The sequence below is a fragment of the Mastomys coucha genome, unplaced genomic scaffold (genome assembly GCF_008632895.1).
Source record: "Mastomys coucha isolate ucsf_1 unplaced genomic scaffold, UCSF_Mcou_1 pScaffold12, whole genome shotgun sequence".
Classification (NCBI taxonomy): domain Eukaryota; kingdom Metazoa; phylum Chordata; class Mammalia; order Rodentia; family Muridae; genus Mastomys; species Mastomys coucha.
The window spans coordinates 93387124-93410331 of NW_022196894.1; the positions used below are offsets into that span (position 1 = coordinate 93387124).

General features: G+C 44.7%; 1 protein-coding gene across 10 annotated transcripts in view; it reads left to right on the forward strand.

Annotated features, from left to right (window-relative positions):
• The window catches only part of Kcnj15 (potassium inwardly rectifying channel subfamily J member 15), a 43036-nt gene extending 20537 nt beyond the window's left edge, over positions 1-22499 (forward strand). For 3 of the 10 annotated variants that reach the window (XM_031364499.1, XM_031364501.1, XM_031364500.1), the window contains 2 exons: positions 15468-15553; positions 19679-22499. In XM_031364499.1, the coding sequence (XP_031220359.1) occupies positions 15484-15553; positions 19679-20817 (1209 nt within the window). In that variant the 5' untranslated portion in view covers positions 15468-15483 and the 3' untranslated portion in view covers positions 20818-22499. Of the gene's footprint in view, positions 1-2737; positions 2906-15256; positions 15363-15467; positions 15566-19678 lie in introns of those variants that run through there. The other 7 variants (XM_031364505.1, XM_031364507.1, XM_031364509.1 and 4 more) reach the window with 5 other exon arrangements.
• Positions 22500-23208: the final 709 nt, after the last annotated feature.

Sequence of the window (23208 nt, forward strand, 5' to 3'; positions counted from 1 at the left end):
GCCATGGTTCCTCCCCTCTCCCCTACTGGTAGTTGCTGAAAGCAGGCATCTTGGATTTTCTTTTCGTCTCATAGTCTATTGGTCTGGCCAAGACAAGACCAGCAGGAAGAGGTGAGGATACACAGAGTGAAGGCACTGTCAAGGTTTTTCAACCACAGTCCTATCCCCAGATCTACCTCCAAAGTTGGGTATCTTGTCTGCTAATAGGGCTACGAAGGGATCCAAGCAAGAACGTGGGAGCTGACAACTACGCAGCTCCCACGTTCTTTTTCTTTAAGCCTTAACTCAATTCAACTGGTAGCCTTACTGTTCTTCCACCACGTCTACCACTCTCAGCCTTTGTCCATTTTAGCATCACTCTCTGACATCAGAGGGGGGTAGAATTCTGCTGGGTTGCTTCAGCTTCTATGAACTGTGGCCCTAATTTCGGTGGTACTTAATATCATTGTTCATTAAATCCATTTCCACAGTAGAGCATATACTGTATTTAAAACTTACATGTAGGCCTTAGGTGTAGCTCAGTTTGTTCAGTGTTTGCCTTGCAAGCTTAAGGACCTGAGTTTGAGTCCCCAGAATCCACATAAAAAGCCAGGTGTCTCACAGTCTCACAGTCTCAGTATTGGGAAGGCAGAAAAGGGAAGATCCCTGGGGATCTCTGACTAACTTGCTTAGACTATTTGGCAAGCTCTAGACCAAGAGAAATCTTAAAAACCAAGATGCATGGCTCCTGAGGAACCAAATGCAATGTTGTCCTCTGACCTCCATGTATACCTGCACCCAAGTGCATATGCTACCCCACACATATAAACACACATGCACATACACATGAGAACAAGTCTTTTTCAACTGCTTTTGCATATTGCAAGCTGACTCAGAAATTAAGAAATACATATAAGCATGACAAAAGTAATATTTGAAAAGTTGCAATAGAACACACAAGCATGAACTGAGAGATTTGATTCATTCAGTCAATGATGGTGTGTGTTTATGTGTGTATATTTTTATGTGTGTCTGTGTCTGTCTGTCTGTATATATATGTATATATGTGAGTGTCTGTGTGTGCTGTGTGTGTGTATGTCTATCTGTGTATGGGTCTCTATGTGTGTAGGTATGTGTATGTGTGTGTGTTGTGTGTGTTTCTATCTCTGTGTGTGTATGTGTATGTCTATGAGTGTATGTGTCTTTCTATGTGTGTAGGTATGTGTATGTGTGTATATTGTGTGTGTGTGCATGTATGTGTATGTGGTGTGTGTATGTTGTGTATGTGGTGTGTGTGTGTCTCTGAGTGTGTATGTATGTGTGTGTGGTGTGTGTGTGTGTCTCTGTGTGTGTATGTGTATGTGTGTGTCTCTGTGTGTGTATGTGTGTGTGCTGTGTGTTTGTGTGCCTGTAGTGCTTCTCTCATTTTGAATGAAGAGGACCTGTGTGCCCTCCCCGCAGTGTGAGTCCTCTCATACAGTGAGTTCTGCAGAGACTACTCAGAACAACCAAGCCGAGGCAGCCTGGCCTGACTCAGCACCCCAGCTCAGTGGAAGCCCCACAGGAGCAGTGTGACCAGGCATGGTCAAGACCTCAGTCTCCAGCTATGTTCCCCAGGAGGAAAGCTTTCAGATGAGAGCCAGCACTGGAGGGAGTCGCTGAGTTCACGATCCCTTTGCAACACTGCACAGTGCTGTATAGCCTTACCATTCTCAGAGGGAAAGCCTTCTTCTGTTCATGCAGATTTACTCCAAGGCCCTTCCTACAGGGGCAGATGAGAGAGCTGACCTTTTCTCTCTGTGTCAAATTTATGGGATGGACTATGTATCTTTTGTATGTTTGAGGGTAGTACTAGTGACTATTTCACCCCCAGGAGAAATGAGGAGTCATCCACTCAATGGCCACTCAGGCTCCTTCCTGTTTCCTGTTTGGTTGTGTGTAGGGAGACACAGGCACACACAGACAGACATATACACATGCATACACATACACACACAAGCCCATACATACACACAGACACACAGAGACACATACATACACTCAGATACACACACAAACAGACACACATACACAGACTCATACACACATACACACACAAGCACACATACATGCACAAGATACAGACAGACAGACACACATACACATAGACACATACATACACTCAGACACACACATACATACACACAGACACACAGAGAAACACACAGACATACACACAGACACACACACACACACACATATATATATACACACACACATATACATACATACATACATACATGATGAACTAAACCCATCCCTCCAGAAGCCGTATTTTAGTGTAAAAGGCACATTCCACACACACACACACACACACACACACACACACGATGAACTAGACTCCATCTCCTCCAGAAGCCATCTTTTAGTGTAAAAGGCACATTACACACACACACACACACACACACACACATATACATACATATACATACACACATACATGATGAACTAGACCCCATCCCTCCAGAAGCCGTCTTTTAGTGTAAAAGGCACATTCCAGGTCATAGTTTTGCAGCAGCAGGGGAAGTTGTCAGGAGTTGCTGGCAAAGGAGAGAAACAAGAGAAAGTCTGCCAAGAATCAGAGCTGATGTCTCAGCTGGACTATGAGGAATGAATAGGAGTTTGCAAGAGGCAGAAAGGGCTCTGGAGTAACTGGACCTGCCTGAGCAAGGGCAGCAAGCAGGATTCTGCTTTATCAGCAACCCCTCTGGGCCAAGAACAAGCCCTTCAGCCAATTAGATGGAGCCTAGAGCTAACATAAGAGAATAGTCTTCACTGCTCATTGCAAACCAGGCTCCTGGATTTGAGCAACTGGGACATGGCTGAGAGTAAATGACTCCACAGACTTGGCTATGGCAGAGTGTGGAAAGTTTCTCAGCTGGACACTGTAAGTACATCTATTTACAGTAATATCTGGACAGCCTGAGAATGAGCTGGGGAAATTGAATTTTCAGATTAACGGCATAAAGTGGAAAATCTGATTGGAAATCCTTTCTATTTGTGTTTCCTTTGAAGAAATGAGCGATGTTGGCATCTTAAAGCCATCTCACTTTAAACTTACCTGGAAAGACAGACAGACAGACAGACAGAGAGAGAGAGAGAGAGAGAGAGAGAGAGAGAGAGAGAGAGAGAGAGAGAGAGAGAGAGAGAACTGTGCATTCTTGTGTCTTTCAAAGGACATATTGATGCATACCTGTTATCCCAGCATGGGAGTATGGCAGTGCAGAGGCAGGGGGATTACCACAACTTAAATCTAGCCTGGGCCACCTTGTGAGTTTGAGGCCACATAATGAGACTGAGAATCTATCACATCGTCTCTGAAGGCCTCCTTTCCCTCCTGTCTGTGCCCCAGCCACATGTTGACTCTACAGGGAACCCACAGCTTACAGTTTTCCACTTCTCTCAAGCATCTAGCAACACCCTGGTCTGTACATGAGACATTTCATCTTGGATTACTGGATGTGCTAATTAAATAGATTGTCAGCATCCAGGTTTGCCAGGCCATTCTCCATGGTGTCAAAAACAATCATCTAGAAAGCAGGTTAGATCTTATCTTTTCTTGGAATAAAACCCGAGGAAGACCCCCATTCTCCTGAGACAAAGATGTGGCAGTTTTCAAAGAGCCCACAAGGCCCCAACTCTCCCTGCTCTCACCTATGCACCCTCCCCTCCTTAATATCCACCTTCCCTTCTGAAAGGCACCAAGCTCCATCTACCAGGGTCTTTGCCACGGACGGTCAATGTTCACCCAACTTGAAGTTCTTCTGTTTCTTTACTTCTTGAGGGAACCTTCCAGGAATCCTGGACAAGAACACACCATATGTCCATGTTCCATCTTCTGGCCTTGACTCCCTCCCTAGCTTACCCTTGGACACCTTTGAATTGCCATTTAACTTCCCTGTCCCTTTCTAAGCTATAGAAAACCAAAGACAAAGTGGCTTATATTCACTGCTGGGTCTCATGTAGCAACATCCAGCACATAGTAGGTACACAATAAATTCTTGCTTTAGATGAACAAAGAGTGAAGAACTGAAGCGTCTTTTCAGCCTGTCATGTGTCTTGGTCTGTGTGTTTCTAGATGCTGTAGATGATGGTTCTTGTGAACTTTCGAGGACTTTGCAGACCCAGAATAGAATTCTCTGCTCTTACTCTGTAAATGTAATTTCCTTTTGTGTGTTTCATTTATTGTGAGTTGTAACAGTCAATTCTCATGTGATTCTTGATAGACAGGTGGATTTTAACTTCTCACCATCTCTGGAGTACAGGAATTATCATTAACTCCATTCTGTACTCAAGGACACTAAGTCTCGAGGGTTAAGAATCTGTCCAAAGTCACACAGCTAATGTCGATAGGAATAGAGTACTCTGTCCTGGAATAATAGGGTACTCTGTCCTTCTGTACACAATGACTCTGAAGAGGTTCTCAGTGTGTCTTTAAGTACAGAGGATGTTATGCTCAACCTGACTTCTGAAGGAACGGTGGGATGAGCCAACAAGAGAAGAAAGGAGAACATTTGAGACAGAATCAAGTGTTCCCAGACATGGAGCCCTGAGGGCACTGATCTGTTTTGGAAGAGGCAAGCCAGGCTCCATCCTAGAGAAAGTAAAGCTCCAGAGTGAGCCTGAGCTTGGGCCGAGCAGCAGGCTTGGCTTATAAAGGTACAGTGGGAGGCACTGGAAGGTTTGTGAGTAACAGAGCCATGTGAATGGGCACCCCACAGGAACAGGCCTTCTCCTTCCTGGGGAGAGCTTTGCTGCAGCCATGGTGATCCACACCTGGGTGGCACCATGTGGCATGTTAACTAAAACGCCAGCTCCTCAGTTCTTAGAAATACCACGTAACACTATGAAGAGTACAGTTGGCTTATGTAGCTCAGCTGTTTCCTGCCATTTTCTCCTTTGTTTCCATGTCAGAAGGAAGGGTACCAAGCATTCTAGAGAGGAGAATGTTGGATTGCCTCTCTTGGGTTTCATTCCAACTGCGTGGATGCTGATGGTATCCATGCTTAACATCAGTGTGTGTCACGTTGGAAGGGGGTTGATTGTGATTTACTTATTTATAAGGTGTTTTTTGCTACCTGTAGTGTGTGTGTGTGCATGTGTGTGTGTGTGTGTGTGTGTGTGTGTGTGTGTGTGTGTACATGTGTTCCTGCCATGGCACATGTGTGGCGCTCAGAGGACAACTGGCAGGAGCTGGTTGTCTCCCCCTACCATGTGGGTCCCATGAACTGAACTCAGATTGTCACAGTCTATAGCAAGTGCCTTTACTTACTGATCTAACTCCTTAAGTGTGATTTAAATTATTAAGGAATCCTGCTATAATTATAAAAGAACATAAAATAGTAGATGACTGACTGTGCTTTTGAGGAAAGTAGATTGAGAAGGCTGGACTAGGTTGGCTGGTTAACATTATTGTAATTATTGCATTTAGAATGTATAGGCTTAATTTGAATCCAGATCCACCATGCCTGGAGAACTGAGGAGAGCCAAGTGCCTCAGATGAGAGGAGAAAGGGGGGCTGTTAATTTTCAGTGACTTCCCCGTAGAGGCTCTGTCTTCTTGTACTCTTGAGTCTTGATGTACCCTCAGTTGGTACATCAAACCATAACTGTATTAGCTCCAACCATGACCCTGTCATAGTAACAGCCATAGACAGGTCACTGCTACTGTGCTGGCTTCCCAGAGATATTAAATGTATACTTCTGTTCACTGTACCTCAGAACAACAGCTTTTACGTGATAACTGGAAAGGAAGTATAATGACTTGCAAAACTGTAAGGTCAGTGTTTTAATAGCAATGGTGTGATGCTGCTTGTGCCCTGGACTGCCTGCCGGCTGCCCAACCCTACTTGCCCTTGGGGGTTGGAGGTGAGGTGGCAGAAAAGCATTGACACAGACTCTGGGAGTGGTGGGGAATCAACAGCACAGACTCCGGCAGGGAGCAGGTAAGAAAACAACACTGAGGCAAGCTTGTCTGACTGCTGCTGCAAGCTCTTCTAATACCCTCCACCACACCCCATTGGTCCCAAGAGAGAGTATCTCTTCTAAACAGCAGTTCCCAATTGGCTGGCATTGTCTGCATCAGCAATCCTTGCTCTCTCAAGCAGTCCTCAAAAAAAAAAAAAAAAAAAAAAAAAAAAAAGACCATACTACAGAATCCCCGAACTGATTTGTTGAAAATGAGACCAGGACTAGGGAGCATGCCTCAGTTGGTAGAATGTTCAAATAGCATGAGCCAAGTCCTGGATTCAGTCCTTGGCACATCACAAGCCTGACATGGTGGTGCATGCTTGCTCTCCCTCAAGCAAACAAAAGAGAAGTCTTGATTAGCAGCTTACAGAGTGTTTCTAAGAATCATGGAGGAAAAGGCGGGACCTACCCCACGGAGCCACAATGCCTGCATTTGCTTTTAGAGTTCCTAGTACCAACAAGCTGTTCTAAGAACACTATGCGTAAAACCTTGTCTTTATGTGTTTTGGACTTCTAGTCTGCTTTGGATCATAACTTTGTTCTTCCCTAAAGAATAACAGATTTATCAAATAAAAATGAGATGACAGTGCTATCTGTATGTCTCTACATGGCACATATATAGAGAATACATATAAAAACATTTTAGATCAACAAGGAATAATTTTAGTATATGAATATTATTAAATATTAATTATTAAATGTCACCATAATTATAATAAAAAGTATTTGCTATCTGTCTGAAATTCAAATTGACCATCTTGTATCATATCTGGCAACCCTAATACAACCAAAATTGAGCCATCCACTCTGCAGCTAATAAAATACAGATGGCTTTAGTGTGTTGTATTTCCCTGTTTACTGATGGAGATTAGCTAACTGCCAAAGGGCTAAGATTCTGATTTAACATGAAGGTATTTAGAAATTAGAAGGCACCCATCGTTGGAGATCACATGTGAGCACGTGTTCAAGAAGCAGACGACTCAGACATAGTCCAGGTCCTTGCACTGTGTTGTCCTCCATGTTAGGCTGCTGGTATGTCCGATGCTCTCCCAAGACCTGAGAGCTCCAGTTTCTGTATCACAGACATGTGGTCAAAGCATGGACTAAGAGTGAGACTGGATTGTGAAACATTTTGACCCGGGTCCTGCTATTGAATAACTTGGTTCCAAACCAAGCAAGAGTCAGTCATTTCCTTTGTCTGGTGTACAATTCCCATTAGGATAAGAAAGACCAGGAAAACCCACAAGGAGAGGAACTCCATCCCCAGCGACAGGTGAATCACACTGAGATTCATTCCTCACCACTTAGTCACTCAGATCACAATCACATTCTATTTTGCCTTCTTTAAAAGAAAAAGTGTCATAAGGCCAGAAGAATAAGATGCTACATTTAACAAGGAGCTGCCTTTGCCTTGGTCACCTTAGAGTGAAATAGGCACTTTTGGGTGGTGAAAGGTTTCCACACAGTGACTTCATGAGGGAGATTTGTTTAGGGAATTCAATCTGAAGGGTTGCATATATATGTTATATAAGAACAGATGGTGAGAAGAGAGTATTGCCCGCTCAAACACCCCCTCCACCCCTTGCATCATAGGAAGATGGGAATTAAAGGAAACCCTCCCGGTTGGATTCACGCTTGCCAGCTTCCTCCTCACAAGCTCTGTCTACACCCAGTTTGCAGTTTGATTAAGTAAAACATGCGATATATAAAATACTTGTTTCCCTTCCTGGGCTGTCTGTAAAACCAGATGCTTCCTCTCTGACTTACTCCACCACACAATCCCCACGGCTCTGTTTCTCCTTCCTGCATCGCACAAAGCCCTGTTAATCCACCTTCTTCTCTGAATTGATCTAGACAGGAGCAGCAAGTGAGCCTGTGTTAGCTTCCTGGAGAAACACCTTCCCCAAGGTGAACATTTTGGGTAGTGCATTTAGGAAAGTTAATACAAACACCCTTTGCCTTCTTTTCCAGTTCCCAAGACATAAATTTTCCTGCTTTATCTCAGCAATGCACAACCAAGCCACACTGTGTTTAAGGGGGAGAATATGCTTATTATCCACGTTCTTCGCATGTTGGAGCATGCTAGACTGAGGGCGGTAAACCAAAGGAGATTTCCACTTGCCTTTAGCTGCTGTGCATTCTTAGTCCGTAAGAAAGTCCGCTGTTATTAAGGAAGAATGTTGAGCTGAAGCTGGTCACTCATGACAATAGACAGATGTATAATGTTTTATTTGGGCTAGCTAGCTCTCCTGTAAATACAGAGCCTAAAATTAAACCATCTTTACAAAGTATGCAGCAAATGCAAGCTCTGACTACTGTAGCACTCAGATCCGAATTCTTTGCCATGGAGAATTAGTCTCTGCCGAACCTAGTATCTGTTTACATTTGTCCTTGCTGGGGAGAGGAAAGGTTGATGTTCTCTGGAATGAAAAAAAAATGAGAAGGAATCTACACCGAGAAATAAGGTTTAACTATGCAAACCACATTTAAGGATGGAAAAGGACTTAAAAAAAAAAGTACTAATGGAATTTGAAAGAATAATAGTGGAACAGAGACATAAGATGGTGGCTAAATAATTGACCACAGAGGCAAATGGGTTCCTGACAGGGTCACATGGTGTGTGAAACTGAGGATTAGTCACTGAAGGAACATCTTCAGCTTTCCCTGTGTGTAACTGGGTAAAGATTAAGTGTCTCCAAGTCACTAAGCTGCCCTTGCAATCTTTTGGGAAACTGAGTTTAAGACTTGAGTTCTTGGAAAGCACCCCCAGAAGTTTGGGCTTATTGGCTCAGAGGTGGGAGCCACCACCCTGGACTTCTGATGAGATCCTCAAGGGGGGCTGATATTGCAGTGGAGGGATATATTCTCCTCAGGGTCTCCTATCTTCAGAATCCAGTAAGGTGGGTAGCTCAATGTCTCAAGACACTTCATGTTAACCAGGAGTGACATCTGCTCATGAAATGCCTGAGAATCCCAATTACATTCCAGCCCTAAGCTAGTTAGTTGCTGGGTGAGGAATTTTCAACAAATCATTCACACGCTTGTATTCTCTTTTAGAGTTGTTCAGTGTAAACCAGATGAGAGCAGTCCCTAGAGTGCTTCCAAAGGGCACATCTATGCTGAACATTTGTGCTCAGGTGTGGTATGAGGGATTCCAAGCATGCTCCTGTGGCACAGGAAATAACCTGCAAAACAACGTAGCCGGTCTCCTACAAATGCCTTTAACGGTCCTTTGCCTGAGTCGTGCTTGAGCCAGATGGTTCCAACCATCCCATCTCTGCGGGGGAGGCCTCCATAAACAGTGTGGAGCCATAGCGGATGTTGCTGCACAAGGGAGGGACTTGGAGTGATTTTCAGTTGAGTGTGCCCTCACCAGTCTCTCGAGTGCTTTGTTGGTGTGGTTCCTTATTTGCTAAGAGAGTCCACTTGAGTTCTGTTCTCCGAGAATGTGTCCAGAACAACTGTAATTTCCTGGCAGTACAGTGAACCTCATCAGCTTCCTGTATTCTCCATATTCTCTGTAACTATTCTCTAAGTGTGACCTCAAGACTTGCAAGACAAGCATTATCACATAGGGGCTTAGACCTTGGGACGTCTGGCTCCACAGACATTACCCTTCTTCTAGACCCCTCCAGGAGTCAGAGTGTTCAGAGACACCTAGCTCGAGTCTTCATCACCTGGAATATGGGATAATAGCAGTGTCTGGTTAGATATGGCAGAAGATGATCAATGAACTGGGGTGGGGGGGATAATAGCAGTGTCTGGTTAGATATGGCAGAAGATGATCAATGAACTAGGGTGGGGTAATAACAGTGTCTGGTTAGATATGGCAGAAGATGATCTATGAACTGGAGGGGAAGACTGTTTACTCTCTGATGAGCACTATCATCCTGTCTGATTTTCATCATGAGACACCCGGAGAAGACAAGTGTCACCGTGTCCTTGTAGTAGCAGTGTAACTAGGAGACCAGTGCCAGAGGCTGACAGAGGAGGCCAGTGCCAGAGGCTGACAGACCTGGTTCTCTGGCTAATATCTTCTGTCTACTGGCTCTCTCTATATGCATAAGTTATTTAATCCCTCCCATCTTAAGATCCTAATTTAAAAAATAGATTTGTTTTTCTTCAACTGGTAAAGAGAAGGATGGAATAAAAAGTGAAGTTGCTTTGAAATGTCTGCTTTCTGAAACCAAAGCTATCAGTATCATAAAAATAATGGCCCAGGACAGTCAGTCTGTCTATGAGATTATAGATCACCAAGCCAACAGATCCACAGATCAAAGGAAGGCTGGAACAGAGGGGTGGGCCACCCATGCACCGTGTTCTGAAGAGCCACCCTGCACCTTGTATTTAAGGGCTGACTTTGAGATGATTCAGTCAGAAGCACATCAGACACATCTCTCTTCCTACTGAAGTTTGGTTAGACTTAGATTATTTTTGTACTCCAAGTTTTCATCCTAGACTAGCATTTGGAGTTCACATGACTATTTCAGAGTTTTTAATGTCATTCCTTTAAATTCCATATCATTTAGACTAGCATACAATCCTAATACCAAATCATAGTCAGGGCTTCTCTGGTTCCAGTTTTCAGCAGACTTTCTCTGGAACTCAGAACTCCAAAACCTCCATGACTCACACAAGCATCCTCTCACCTGGTACAAGTTAGCAGTTGCCCTCTGTTGTGGTCCAGCTCTGGGCATCTTCCTCCTCCTCCCCTGCCCCAGAATAAGGAGGAACTAGAGCATCCGAGGGATGAGACCCTGTATGAGTTCAGTGCCTCCGCTTAGGCGTGGTGAGCCACTGCCACTCACAGTTCATGGGGCAGAAAAGTCACAGGAAGCAGTTCAAAGGGGCAGGCCTAGGTAAGGATCCTTTACAAGATCCAGCAGAAAAGTGGTAATAACAGGAATCCATATCCAAACACACATAGTAACCAAAGTCTGATGCAGCTCTACGTGCACAGAGCACGGACAACTAGCTTGTGAATATAGCTGGTACGCGTGGGCAAGGCCACGGGTGCCCTGCCCCATATTGGTGAATTGGAGAGCTGGGTTCAGAACTCAAACAGGCTTGACCTGAATGGGAGGTGGCTTTGAAGGGGGAGAAGAATTTGATCCAAGGCTATAGTAAAGGTCCCCTGATGTGTTTGTGTGGTCCGTCACAGGGTCCAAAGGACAGTAAGCCTGGCTGGGTTTATTTTTGATTACTTAGAAACCCTCTGAGCTCAATGAACCTTGAACAAATTCTTGTTAAGCACTTTTTTACCTACTTAAAATTTAATCCTGTGTCTACTTAACATGAAATCTAATCTACATAATCTTTGGGCTTGTAGGTCATCAAAAATACCAGTATGTCAGAAATAGCTGGTGTCCAAGAAAGGTCTCCAAGCTTTTCATATCAACAAGAGGTTAAACTCTTGTCAGAGTTTAAGTCAGAGCCTTTGAGTTTTGTTAGTCCAGAAAAGAAAGATATGAAGTGATTCCAGTCTCATTCCCCACCCCTCCCAGCCCGTTGAGAATACATGGGACAGGGACAGTAGACACCTGGAAAAGCAAGACACTGCACTCACATAAGGGGAAACATGCATTTTTTTCCTGCCATCTTGTTTGTCTGCCATAGAACACAACATGATGTTTTCCCAGGATAAAAACAGAGAAAACTTACAAAATTCAATAAGAATTAATTTCAAGCTTTTAGAAAGTCCTAAAGCTGTGCTAACCAGGAGGAGAAAAATGATTCCTAAATGAATCTATTTTTTTAAGAAAGTATCTATGGCAGGTGGAAGATTCTATTTTTGAGAACAAAAGGCACTGTGTAAATAGGAGTGGGCTAGCAAAAATAATGGGTGAAATTTGTTGTGAGAGTTAAAAATATCTTTGTACTTATTTTTTCTAGAGTTATTTATATTATAGTAAAGTACATATTTAACACAAAATATAAATAAAACATTTATACAATTAGTGTAGATTAATTTTAGAGTTACTGGTACTGCACAAATAGCTAATATGATATATATTTAATATAAATTTTATAACATTTATGTTTTTGTTATATATTTGATAATATATCTATGCTCCATGACCTATATGACTTATTAATATCTGTAAAATAGATATAAATATGTCACAGTTTTGACTAGATATTAAAAGCCTCGTCCCTGGTTCTGGGCACTGGGAGTGGCATTTTACCTACAAGAATAGAGGAGTTGGATGTGCTTGAAGAAATATGCAAGCTCGTTCAACACCTGGGCAACAGTATTATTCAGGATGCTTAGAGGGGGCAGTGTGAGCAAAGTGTATCCTAAAGAAATGGAGCTGTACATCACACTATGGCAGTAAAAACAACGTATGGCCCAGAACAGTAGTGTCACGTGGGAGCCTGTACATCACACTATGGCAGTGGAAACTGCGCATGCCCCAGAGCGGTAGTGTCACGTGGAAGCCTGTACATCACACTATAGTGGAAACAGTGCATGCCCCCAGAGCAGCAGTGTCACATAGGATCCCATTAGACATGTTGGGCTTCGAATCTTCCATGTGGCTCTGAGGCCTGCACCCAGAGCCCTGTCAGGCTAGTAGGTGTGGCTCAAGGAGCCCAGAACTCAGCGTTGGGAGCCTGAATGAGTCACTTCTCCACAGCCCTTCTTTAAGCATATGTGGTAGTGCTCCCGTTGGAGAACTGCAGTGATTCCTAGTAAAGGTCCATGTGGCAAGCTCATGGCTGAGGCATGGCTCCATGTGAGTGTTGTATTAGCTGTGTGGATTCTACCAGCCACTACTATTACCCAGGGCTTTCCAGCTTGGTTGTGTATTACTACATTACTTTAATCTCTCCTCATCTTCTGCACTTTATGTGTCTAGCCCGCACTTTGGATGCTTCCTGCCCATTACATGTTTCCTCTAATTGGCCACAGCTTCCCGGTTGTTTACTTTCAGCAAAGGATAAGCCCAGTATTCTGCCTCCTTCCAGATCCTCCATTCTCACAAGGGACCCATCTCTCTGTTAGAAGATTTTTTTCTTCCACTTCCTGCCACCCTGCTCGTTCCCAGCACTGCAAGAGCAGCCCTCCTCTGCTCTTCTTACAGCCAAGTGCCTTCCACGGTGTGCCTGCTGTATAGGTTCATTCCCAAACTGGACTTTATTCTTTCTTTTATCTTCAGAAAACAAATGGTGTACCACAGAGCAAATGCTAAACAAATTCATGTCCTGTGTCTTTCTTGGCTACAAGTAGGAAAGGACAATCCTGACTTCTCTTTTAAATATTTTCAAGGGGGGCTGGCAAGATGACTCAGCGGGTAAGAGCACTGACTGCTCTTCCGAAGGTCCTGAGTTCAAATCCCAGCAACCACATTGTGGGTCACAGCCACCCATAATGAGACCTGACGCCCTCTTCTGGTGTGTCAGAAGTCAGCTACAGTGTACTTGTGTATAATCTTTGGGCCTGAGTGAGCAGGGACTGAGCAAGCAGAGTTGACCAGAGTGATCGGAGCAAACAGAGGTCCTAAAATTCAATTCCCAACAACCACATGAAGACTCACAACCATCTGTAAAGCTGCAGTGTACTCACATAAAATAAAAAAATAAATCTTTAAATATTTTCAAGGACTTCAGTGAAGGCATCATACTTCTGAGAATTATAATCCCAACCGGAAGCTTCAGCAGCACGAACAGCAGGGGAAGCAGAATGTTCTTCCTAGAGACCAACCCTGCGAGTGGTTTCCATGGAGTGGTGCCTCTCTGCAGGATTAAAAGAGGTGCCTCACAAAAGCCCATTATCAGCTCACCCATAATTAGCTTGTAGAAAACTATGGATGTCCCTTAACACTTTAGAAGATAAGCCATGTGGATTGTAGAAGCACTGAGTGGAGGTGAATAAAAACCAAAGGCAATAACATAAAAGCCTATAAAATAGGAGTGCAAGAAGCAGATTCCTTTTTTTAAAGGTCATGTATTTAGGTAATGTGTATGTGTGAGTTTATGTGCACCACATGTACGCAGCACCCATGGAGGCCAGAACTGGGGATCCAACCCCTGAAACTGGAGTTACAGACGGCTGTGATCCACTTGTGGATGCTGGGAATCAAACTTAGGTCTTTTGCAATAGCAGCACTTTTGCAACCACTGAGGCATCTCTTTCTCCATCCCCAAGACGTTCACTTCTTGAAAGAAGGCTGCTGAGGAACTAGAGTAAAGTCATATTCTGAAGTGTAGAAGCCAATGAGCCAAACAGCAGAACTGGTGTGTGTAAGGCAGATTCCTGGGCTTAGCAGAGCAATGCGCAAAGACCTGTGCTCCAGCCATGCAGTGGATCCACTGAGATCTGGTGTCTGTGAGGCTGATGGGGCTGAGAGGAAGAATGTGGTAATCATAAACCAGTAATAGAGGACTGATATGCAATCTGAAGCACTCAAACCTGAGACAGACAAAAAGTGCAAAGGCTGATAGAGAAGAATGTAAGACAGGCAAAGTGGCTAGATGCAGAGCCTGGGTAGCCAGGTAATAGACGATACACAGATAGTAGGTTAATCAGTTGTTTGATAGATGCTGTTAAAGTGACACATAGATTATAGATAGTAGATAAAAGATAGGAAAAGGACACGCAATTGTTAACTGGTTGATAAATGATTAGTAAATTACAAACACACACAGAGAGAGAGAAAGAGAGAGAGAGAGAGAGATGGATGGAGGGAGAGAGAGAGAGAGAATGAATTTCAAAAAAGAATAAAAATAAGCTCCTTACATTTAGATCAGATCTCACAGAGCACAGGATAACGGGGGTGGAGGGTGTTCGGAAGAACACTGGTATGCCTCCCTCAGCCTTGGGGGTGCACTGAGAAGAACACTGGTGTGCCTCCCTCAGCCTTGGGGGTGCACTGAGAAGAACACTGGTGTGCCTCCCTCAGCCTTGGGGGTGCACTGGGAAGAACACTGGTGTGCCTCCCTCAGCTTTTGCAGCTTCGTCCTCCTTTGGCTCTCCAGCTGAACCTTCCCTACCTCCCCCAAGTCTCTAGTCATTTTGGAGTCTAGTCATGGAGTCCCTGTCATTTTGTAAGATGGTGTTGACAGCCCCTTTTACCTAACTGTGTGACTCAAGCGTAGCAATGCATCTCCACAGGCAGTGGGACTATTCCGGACTCTTCCCCTCTTGTGTGTGCTGTTTATTTCCTCTGCACTTCCCCTTCCTGTCTCCTGCTTGGATCACTACAGCCTTGGTGGGGGTGGGTTGACCCTTCTCTCCAGCGCCTTTTGCCAATGAGCTCCCTCCAGGGGCTGGATTCCTAGCGAGGGCTGTGGTGGTAGCAACTGGGTTTCATTCTTAAAAATTCTTGGCCATTTAGCCCGTTCTGGGCATCTTGCCAGATGGCCAGGGATTCAAAGGTAAATGCCACACCCAGTGCTTTGAAGGAATCCTCAGGGGCCAGGCTGGCTGGGTCCTCTCCGATCTACCTGTGAATAGCACATGTCTATCCCTCTTTCTTTCAGGCCATAGCAGAGCCCCATGGTAGCCAGGTGGGTGAAGGGGAGCGAGGACGTGCCACTTGCCCTGCAGAAGATTCCTGACCTACAGAGTGAGTGACCAGGTAGTAAAGGGCATGGAGGGCAGAGGGTTATAGCCTGGGGGCAGGGGTTGGAGGAGAGAGGAGGTGTCTACCCTGAGACCTTCCCTTAGCTGTTGTTTCTCCCTCAGAGAGATTTTGAGCCATGCACTTGCAGAGGCCACAAAGTCCCAAGCCCTGATTGCTCAGAGGAGGCACTGCTCTTGCATGGATCCCAAAGCCAGGTGCTCAGGCTTGCAGCCAGAGCTTATCAGAAACAGGAAGGCACACGGTTCACCCCAAGCCAGTTCAACTCCCCAGCAAGAGCGAGGGAGAAACAGGAGGGAGACACAGAAGCCCCACGGCCTTGTTTCCAGGGAACAAGGCCACAGTCCCCAGATCTGGAGAGTGCTGTACAGGAAGAAGCGCCTCTTCTGTGTGCAGGACACTCATGCTTCACTGGTCCTGGAAAAACTTGAGCCCTTGTTTTGGATTTAGTGGACTGAGTGGCATGCATGTTCCCCAGCCTCTCTCTTTCCTCTGTCTTTCTCCTTAAGCTCAGGCGACCGCTTGCATGTAAGCTGTGCTGGCCTTTGGCAGCGCTCCTGTCACAGCTTGCCTCTGCATTCAGCATGGCAGGCCCTTTCCAAACCTTAATGGGGTTACTTTCTTCCTCATTATGAACTAAAGAGTATGGTCCGGGCACAAGAAGGGACTTCCACACTCCCTGCGATGTCCTGGCTCTAAGGAATAGATCCTAGGAAGTGTAAATTAGCTTCAAGAAGTTGAAGCTCTAAGTAACTTATGGCCTCCCTTTTCAATGAGAACAAAAACGTGTCTTTCCAAGAAAAAAAAAATTAAAAGGGCCATTTCAAGGAGTGTACATAATGAAACACGAAGATTTGATGGCCTGTGGCTCCATTTTACATCCTGAGCAGGAACTGGCCTTCAACGGGGACCCTTGTTTCCATGAAGGGATTTGCCTGCATTCATTCTAAAATGAATTTAATTGTTGTAATGTCCCTCTACCAGAAAGATAAGTGCCTGAATCATAAGACACTGCATATCCATTTATTGTTTTTCAAAAGGGATCCCCCCATTCTTAAAATACCAATGAGGTAGGGAAAAACCATGCCAGTCAGGTAGAGTTCTGAGGAATGTGGGAGTCATCTGTCTCTGTCAGCAGGCAGGTGCTATAAGATGCTCTGCAGCCTTGCAGCCAGCTCTTCCGCAGCTGCTGGCTACCCAGGCAGGGCAAAGTGTTCCCTGGGGCTGAGCGGGGAGCCCAGAGCTACTTCTCCGTAGGTTTGTTTCTTTCCTGCGACTGCATTAGATTTCTTCACTACATATCCTTTCATTTGTTCTTAAAATAGACTCCTCCAGCTGGTTCTATTTTGATCTAAAGAATAGAGCAGAATTGTGTGTGTACCTAAATATCACACCTAAAATGACATTGGTAGCACTTGTCTAACCCTAACCTGCACAGCAATGGAGATCTTAAGACAGTTTAATTACTTGCTACTAGTAGGGCTTTAGTTACTTGATAATTGGCCATTTCCTAAATGTCATCAGAAACAGGAGAAACCATAGATGCTAAGTTATTCACTTGGACGAGGGTAGCAAATGAACTTGCTCCAACATATGTAAGTTAAAAGGGAGGTCTAAATATGCATCGATACTGCTTTGTCTCTGAAAACTTGGGGTAATATTGCTATACCCAAACTATTTTATGAGTAGGCAATCTGACATATATACTTTCATATGTAAGATCAGTTCTGGATCTGGCCAAGCAAGTTTTAAATAAATATTATCATGATAAATCATTAAAGCTGACTGTATGCAAATGCTAGTAACATTTTTGTAAGGCATTTGCATATAACTTCTGGTATCATCAAGAGAAGAATAACTCCTCATTTTGTTTTTAGAAGGAGGCTTTGTGAAGGTGCTAATTTAATCATCAGGAAACCCTGAGGAGTAGGACTGTCACAGTTCTTTATATAACGGAAACGGAATTACCTGGAAAGGGGCAATCTCTGACTGAGGCCTGCCTCCACCAGACCCACTGTAGGGAGGTCTATCGGACATTTTATTGATTGATGGTTTATGTTGGAGGACCAGCCCACTGTGGGCAGCGTCATCCTCTAGCAGGTGGGTCTGAGCTGTATAAGAAATGAAGGGTCCCCAATGGAGGATTTAGAGAAAGGACTGAAGGAGCTGAAGGGGTTTGCAACCCCATAGGAGGAACAACAATATCAACCAACCAGAGTTCTAAACCACCAACCAAGGAGTACACATGGAGAAACCCATGACTCCAGATGTATATGTAGCAGAGGATGGCCTTGTTGGGCATCAATGGGAGAAGAGGTCCTTGGTCCCGTGAAGGCTAGATGCTCCAGTGTAGGGGAATTCAAGGGCAGAGAGGCGGGAGTGGGTGGGTGGGTGGGGGTACACCCTCAGAAAAGCAGGAGGAGGGGAGGATAGGATAGAGGGTTTCTGGGGGGGGGCAGAATCAGGAAAAGGGATACCATTTGAAATGTAAATAAAATATCCAATAAATAAATAAGAAAGAAAGAAAGAAAGAAAGAAAGAAAGAAAGAAAGAAAGAAAGAAAGAAAGGTAGCTGAGCAAGCCAGAGGAAGCAAGCCAATAAACAGAGTCCCTCCATGGCCTCCGCTTCAGTTCCTGCCTTAACTTCCTGCCCTGACTTCCCTCACAAAGGCTTGTGGCCTGTAAGATGAAATAAACTCTTTCTTCCCAAAGTTGCTTTCCATCAGTGTTTTATCCAAGCAACAAAAAGCAAACAAAGACAGAGGTTGGTACTGAGGATGGGGTAAAAACCCACACAGGCATAAAGGACTTACTCCCAGTTAAAAATTAAGGAGATGATGTCTAGAAAAGCTAAAAGTTTGTGCTGCGTCACATAGACAGTCAGCTGCAGAGTCAAGAATTTCATCCACGCTAGCTCTTTCAAACCTCTGGGCCCTTACTCGGCTGCTCCCATGGCTCCAGTTCACATCTGCTAGCCTGCCTTCCACAGTTCTGCTTCCTTCCTTACCACCCAGTGTTCCCTCGACCTCCTGAGTTCTCTAGCTGTAGGCTGGAGCTATTGAGGGATGAAGATACTGGTAGGGTTGCACGTGCCCTGGACATATGCAGACATTGTTCTGATAATTATCCCCCAAGCAGACAGCACTGTACTACTTCACCATGTGTTATGCACACCATGCTAAGTTCAATAAATGATCTGGAGATAGTTTAAAGTACTGAGAATAATATGCACAGATTGCATGTAGACAGTTTGTCATTTTCATATAGGAATCATGGTTCACAGCAGGGTTTTGTATCCATAGGGTGCCCTAGAAACAGGGAGTCCCTGGAAACTGCCTCAGTTTTACTTCCTGCTGCTATATTAAAATAGCCTGTCAAAAACAACTTAGGGGGATTCTGGAGAGCTGGTTGGTTCAGAAGTTAAAATAGCTTACTGCTCTTACAGAGGACCCAGTTCCCAGCATCCAAGTCAGGCAGTCACAATTACGTGTAGCTCTTCTAGCTCTGTGGAGTCTGAGTCCTTCCCAACACACATACATGCACATAAATCTTTTATGTGGGAAACAATTAAATGAAGAAAGGGCTTATTTTAACTCAAAATTGGATCCCAGTTCGTCATGGGGAGGAAGTCACAGAGACAGGAGCCTGATACAGCCGGTTCCATCACATCTATACTGGAGAAGCAGAGCCTGGAATACATGGCTGCTTAGCCCACTCTCTACTCTTGGGAGAGGCAGTCAGCTTTAGAGCCAGGATCCCCTGACTCCTGAGTTCCACTTACAGCGCATGGTTCCTCCTACCTCAGCTGAAGGAATCATAAAAATCTACCATAGACACACCCACTAGCCACTTGATCCAGACAATCCCTCACTGAAACTCTTCTCTCCACGTGATTTTAGATGATGCTGAATTGACGATTAAAACTAACTGAAACATCAAGGGACAACTGTATATTTAGTCTTATTGCACATGGTAATAGATTATAGTTATCGCATGTGGTAGGAGATTAACACCAAACTGTAACAAAAGGATTCTGCTCTGGCCTTTTCTACTTTCTTGACATCATACCACAAAGGTTGTAAGTCACATCTTTCTTTGTTATTTCTTTAGGTGGTCCAAAGATGGATGCCATTCACATTGGCATGTCCAGTGCTCCACTGGTGAAGCATACCAATGGAGTTGGACTCAAGGCCCACCGACCCCGAGTCATGTCGAAGAGTGGACACAGCAATGTGAGAATTGATAAGGTAGATGGAATCTATTTGCTCTACCTCCAGGACTTGTGGACAACCGTCATTGACATGAAGTGGCGATATAAGCTCACCCTATTTGCTGCCACCTTTGTGATGACCTGGTTTCTGTTTGGTGTGGTCTACTACGCCATAGCTTTTATCCATGGTGACTTAGAACTTGGGGAATCTAATTCTAACCATACACCCTGCATTATGAAAGTAGATTCTCTCACAGGAGCATTCCTCTTTTCCTTGGAATCACAGACTACTATTGGCTATGGGGTCCGTTCCATCACAGAGGAGTGTCCCCATGCTATCTTCCTCTTGGTTGCCCAACTGGTCATCACCACCTTGATTGAGATCTTCATTACAGGGACCTTCCTGGCCAAAATTGCAAGACCCAAAAAGCGAGCTGAGACCATTAAGTTCAGCCACTGTGCAGTCATCAGCAAGCAGAATGGAAAGCTGTGTCTGGTCATCCAGGTGGCCAACATGAGGAAGAGTCTCTTGATTCAGTGCCAACTCTCTGGAAAACTTCTGCAGACACATGTCACCAAAGAGGGAGAGCGAATTCTCCTCAACCAGGCCACTGTCAAATTCCACGTGGATTCCTCTTCCGAGAGTCCCTTCCTCATCCTGCCCATGACCTTCTACCACGTGTTGGATGAGACAAGCCCTCTGCGGGACCTCACACCCCAGAACCTAAAGGAAAAGGAGTTTGAACTGGTGGTGCTTCTCAATGCCACTGTGGAATCCACCAGCGCAGTCTGCCAGAGCCGAACATCTTACATCCCAGAGGAGATCTACTGGGGCTTTGAGTTTGTGCCTGTGGTTTCTCTCTCCAAAAATGGAAAGTATGTGGCTGATTTCAGTCAGTTCGAGCAGATCCGGAAGAGCCCGGATTGTACCTTCTACTGTGCGGACTCTGAGAAACAGAAGCTTGAAGAGCAGTACAGGCAAGAGGACCAGAGGGAGCGTGAGCTGAGGAGCCTTCTGCTGCAGCAGAGCAACGTCTAGCCCTGGCCGGCCGGCCTCTGGGCATCTCCTAGCCAGGGCTCCTCTCAAAAGCAAAGGCTGCCATGGACATAACAGGTGGCCCCGCTACCAAACCACACAAGCATTCATGGCCACCTTCCCCTTTGTTCTGGTGGCTGAACAAGCATTTCTGAATATAAAAGGACGTCTTCAGAGTGCCTGGTCAGAGGTGAACACTCACATTCAGATTTCCCCCTAAAATGGAGCTATATATTGAAGAACGGAGTGTAGGGAGATGGAGAGGACTCCCATTGGAGGACATACACAGCAATGCTGACAGTGGATGGCATGTATGTCTATTCAAGAACATCTGCTTATAATGCAAAGTATTTATTTAACCCACCTGAGGTCTGAGGCATAATTCGCTATTTGCTCATAGCTCTGCTTAGGAACGCACTCCTCATTTCAAGTACATACATTTTTACTTGTAATGATTGTTATCAGGTGATGATCAAAAAATGTTGGGGAAGCAGGGACTTAACGCTTGCAGAATACAGCCCTTTTATTTTTACATTCTTCCATAGACTTTAATTGTGTGGAGTGGACATATCAAATCAGGAATCAAGAGTTCAGAAAATATGTCCATCTCTTGATTCTATGGTCCCCACCACTTCTGGAGGAAGCATGTACTACCCTCGTTTTCCTTTAAAATGTCCTTCACAGACAAGCCAAATAGCATCATTTAAGGACATATTGGCAACACACGCAATCAGGTTTCAGTCAGGCTTACAGAAGCACCCCTGTTGCAGGCTCTGAGTAATGTTTTCACTGTCATTTGTCTAGATCCACATAGACAAAAGAGTGTTTGTTCTATGTCTGTGTGTCCTCCAGGTCTGCCGACTGTCTGTTGGTGTTATCAGTCAACACATCCATCTCTCAGCTAGTTCAGCTTTTCCCTGGGAACACACCTTGGCCACAAAGAAATTGCACAGAGTTACTAATGTCTTAAGAATGAGACAGTTCCCTGAAAGTTGTGACTGTCACAGTTCAGTTAATTCATGGACTGAAGACTACAGACAAAAGAAAACTGAAACTGTGTCACGAATAGGAAGTCTGCATGGATACTGCAGTTTGCAGCTCGTGTCACAGAAGAGGAGCCAAGGGAGAGAGGTGTCTGTGAACAGGAGGCTCCCTTGTGCAAGAGCCTAGAGCAAATGCGTAGTACAGCTCAGTGATACAGGGGTAACATTTTGCTTCTAAAATAATGTAGGGGTATAATGCCTGCTTTTCCTTGGGAAAGAGAACAAGTGGGCTAGGATTGGCTGAATAGATAAATGCTGTGTGCTCATTTTATCAGGACAAACTAGAAATTCACTCAAGTGCCATGCGACCATGAAGGTGCAGGCAACACACACACACACACACACACACACACACACACCCCTCATACAATATGCCAGTGTGCTCTGGCTCTGCAAACACAATACCAGGCATGTGAGGTCAGAGGTCACACTAAGAAAGTCTACCACACTGTCCTCATGTTCATCTGATTCTTTAAGAAAATGAACACTTGGGCCCAGAGAAGCTGGGGAGGCTTTAGCTGGATCTAGCTGCTAGTGTGAACTACTGCACACCTAGTCAGAACCTCATGGGACCACATTTGCAAGTGTCTTTCCTTTAAACAACAACAAAATGTGGAAATAAAATCTTTGGGTTGGAACCGACCTAATGTAGTGAGAGTCTGAGACCCACAGAGGAAAAGTTTGCAGAAAAATTTCTATTATGGAAGATTTAGAGCTGGAGAAATGGCTTGGTGGGTAAGGGCACCAGTTCAAATGCCTACCACCCTTGTAAAATGCCAGGGAGGAGTTCACAAGCATGTAACTACAGTACTGTGGGGAGCTGAGACAGGGGGAGCACTGGGGCTTACTGGGTACCAGAGAGCTCCAGGCTCAGTAAGTGACCCTGTCTCAGGAGAATAAGGCAGATAAAAGACAATGACCTACTCCTCTAGCCTCCAGGCACATGCATGCTCTCCCTACCCACACACCAATCTCTGTCTGACTGTCTGTCTGTCTGTCTGTCTGTCCCTCTCTCTCTCATACATATACACACATGCACACACACACACACACACACACACAGAGAGAGAGAGAGAGAGAGAGAGAGAGAGAGAGAGAGAGAGAGAGAGAGAGAGAGGTTAAATCATTCAAGAGATTTTTTTTCTGTTCCTTCCTGACTTCATGGCAGGCTGCGTTAGTTTTCCCCTTTTTTCCAACTGTTAGATGTTTGCTTGTTCAGACATTAGTCCCTTTCGCTATTAATCCTGTGTATTTGTGTCATATATTACAGTAGAATCAACAGGAAAAAACATGCTGCAAGGGTGTTTGTGGTAGCTTTCCTATTGTATTTTGAAATCCCTTACCCAAATCC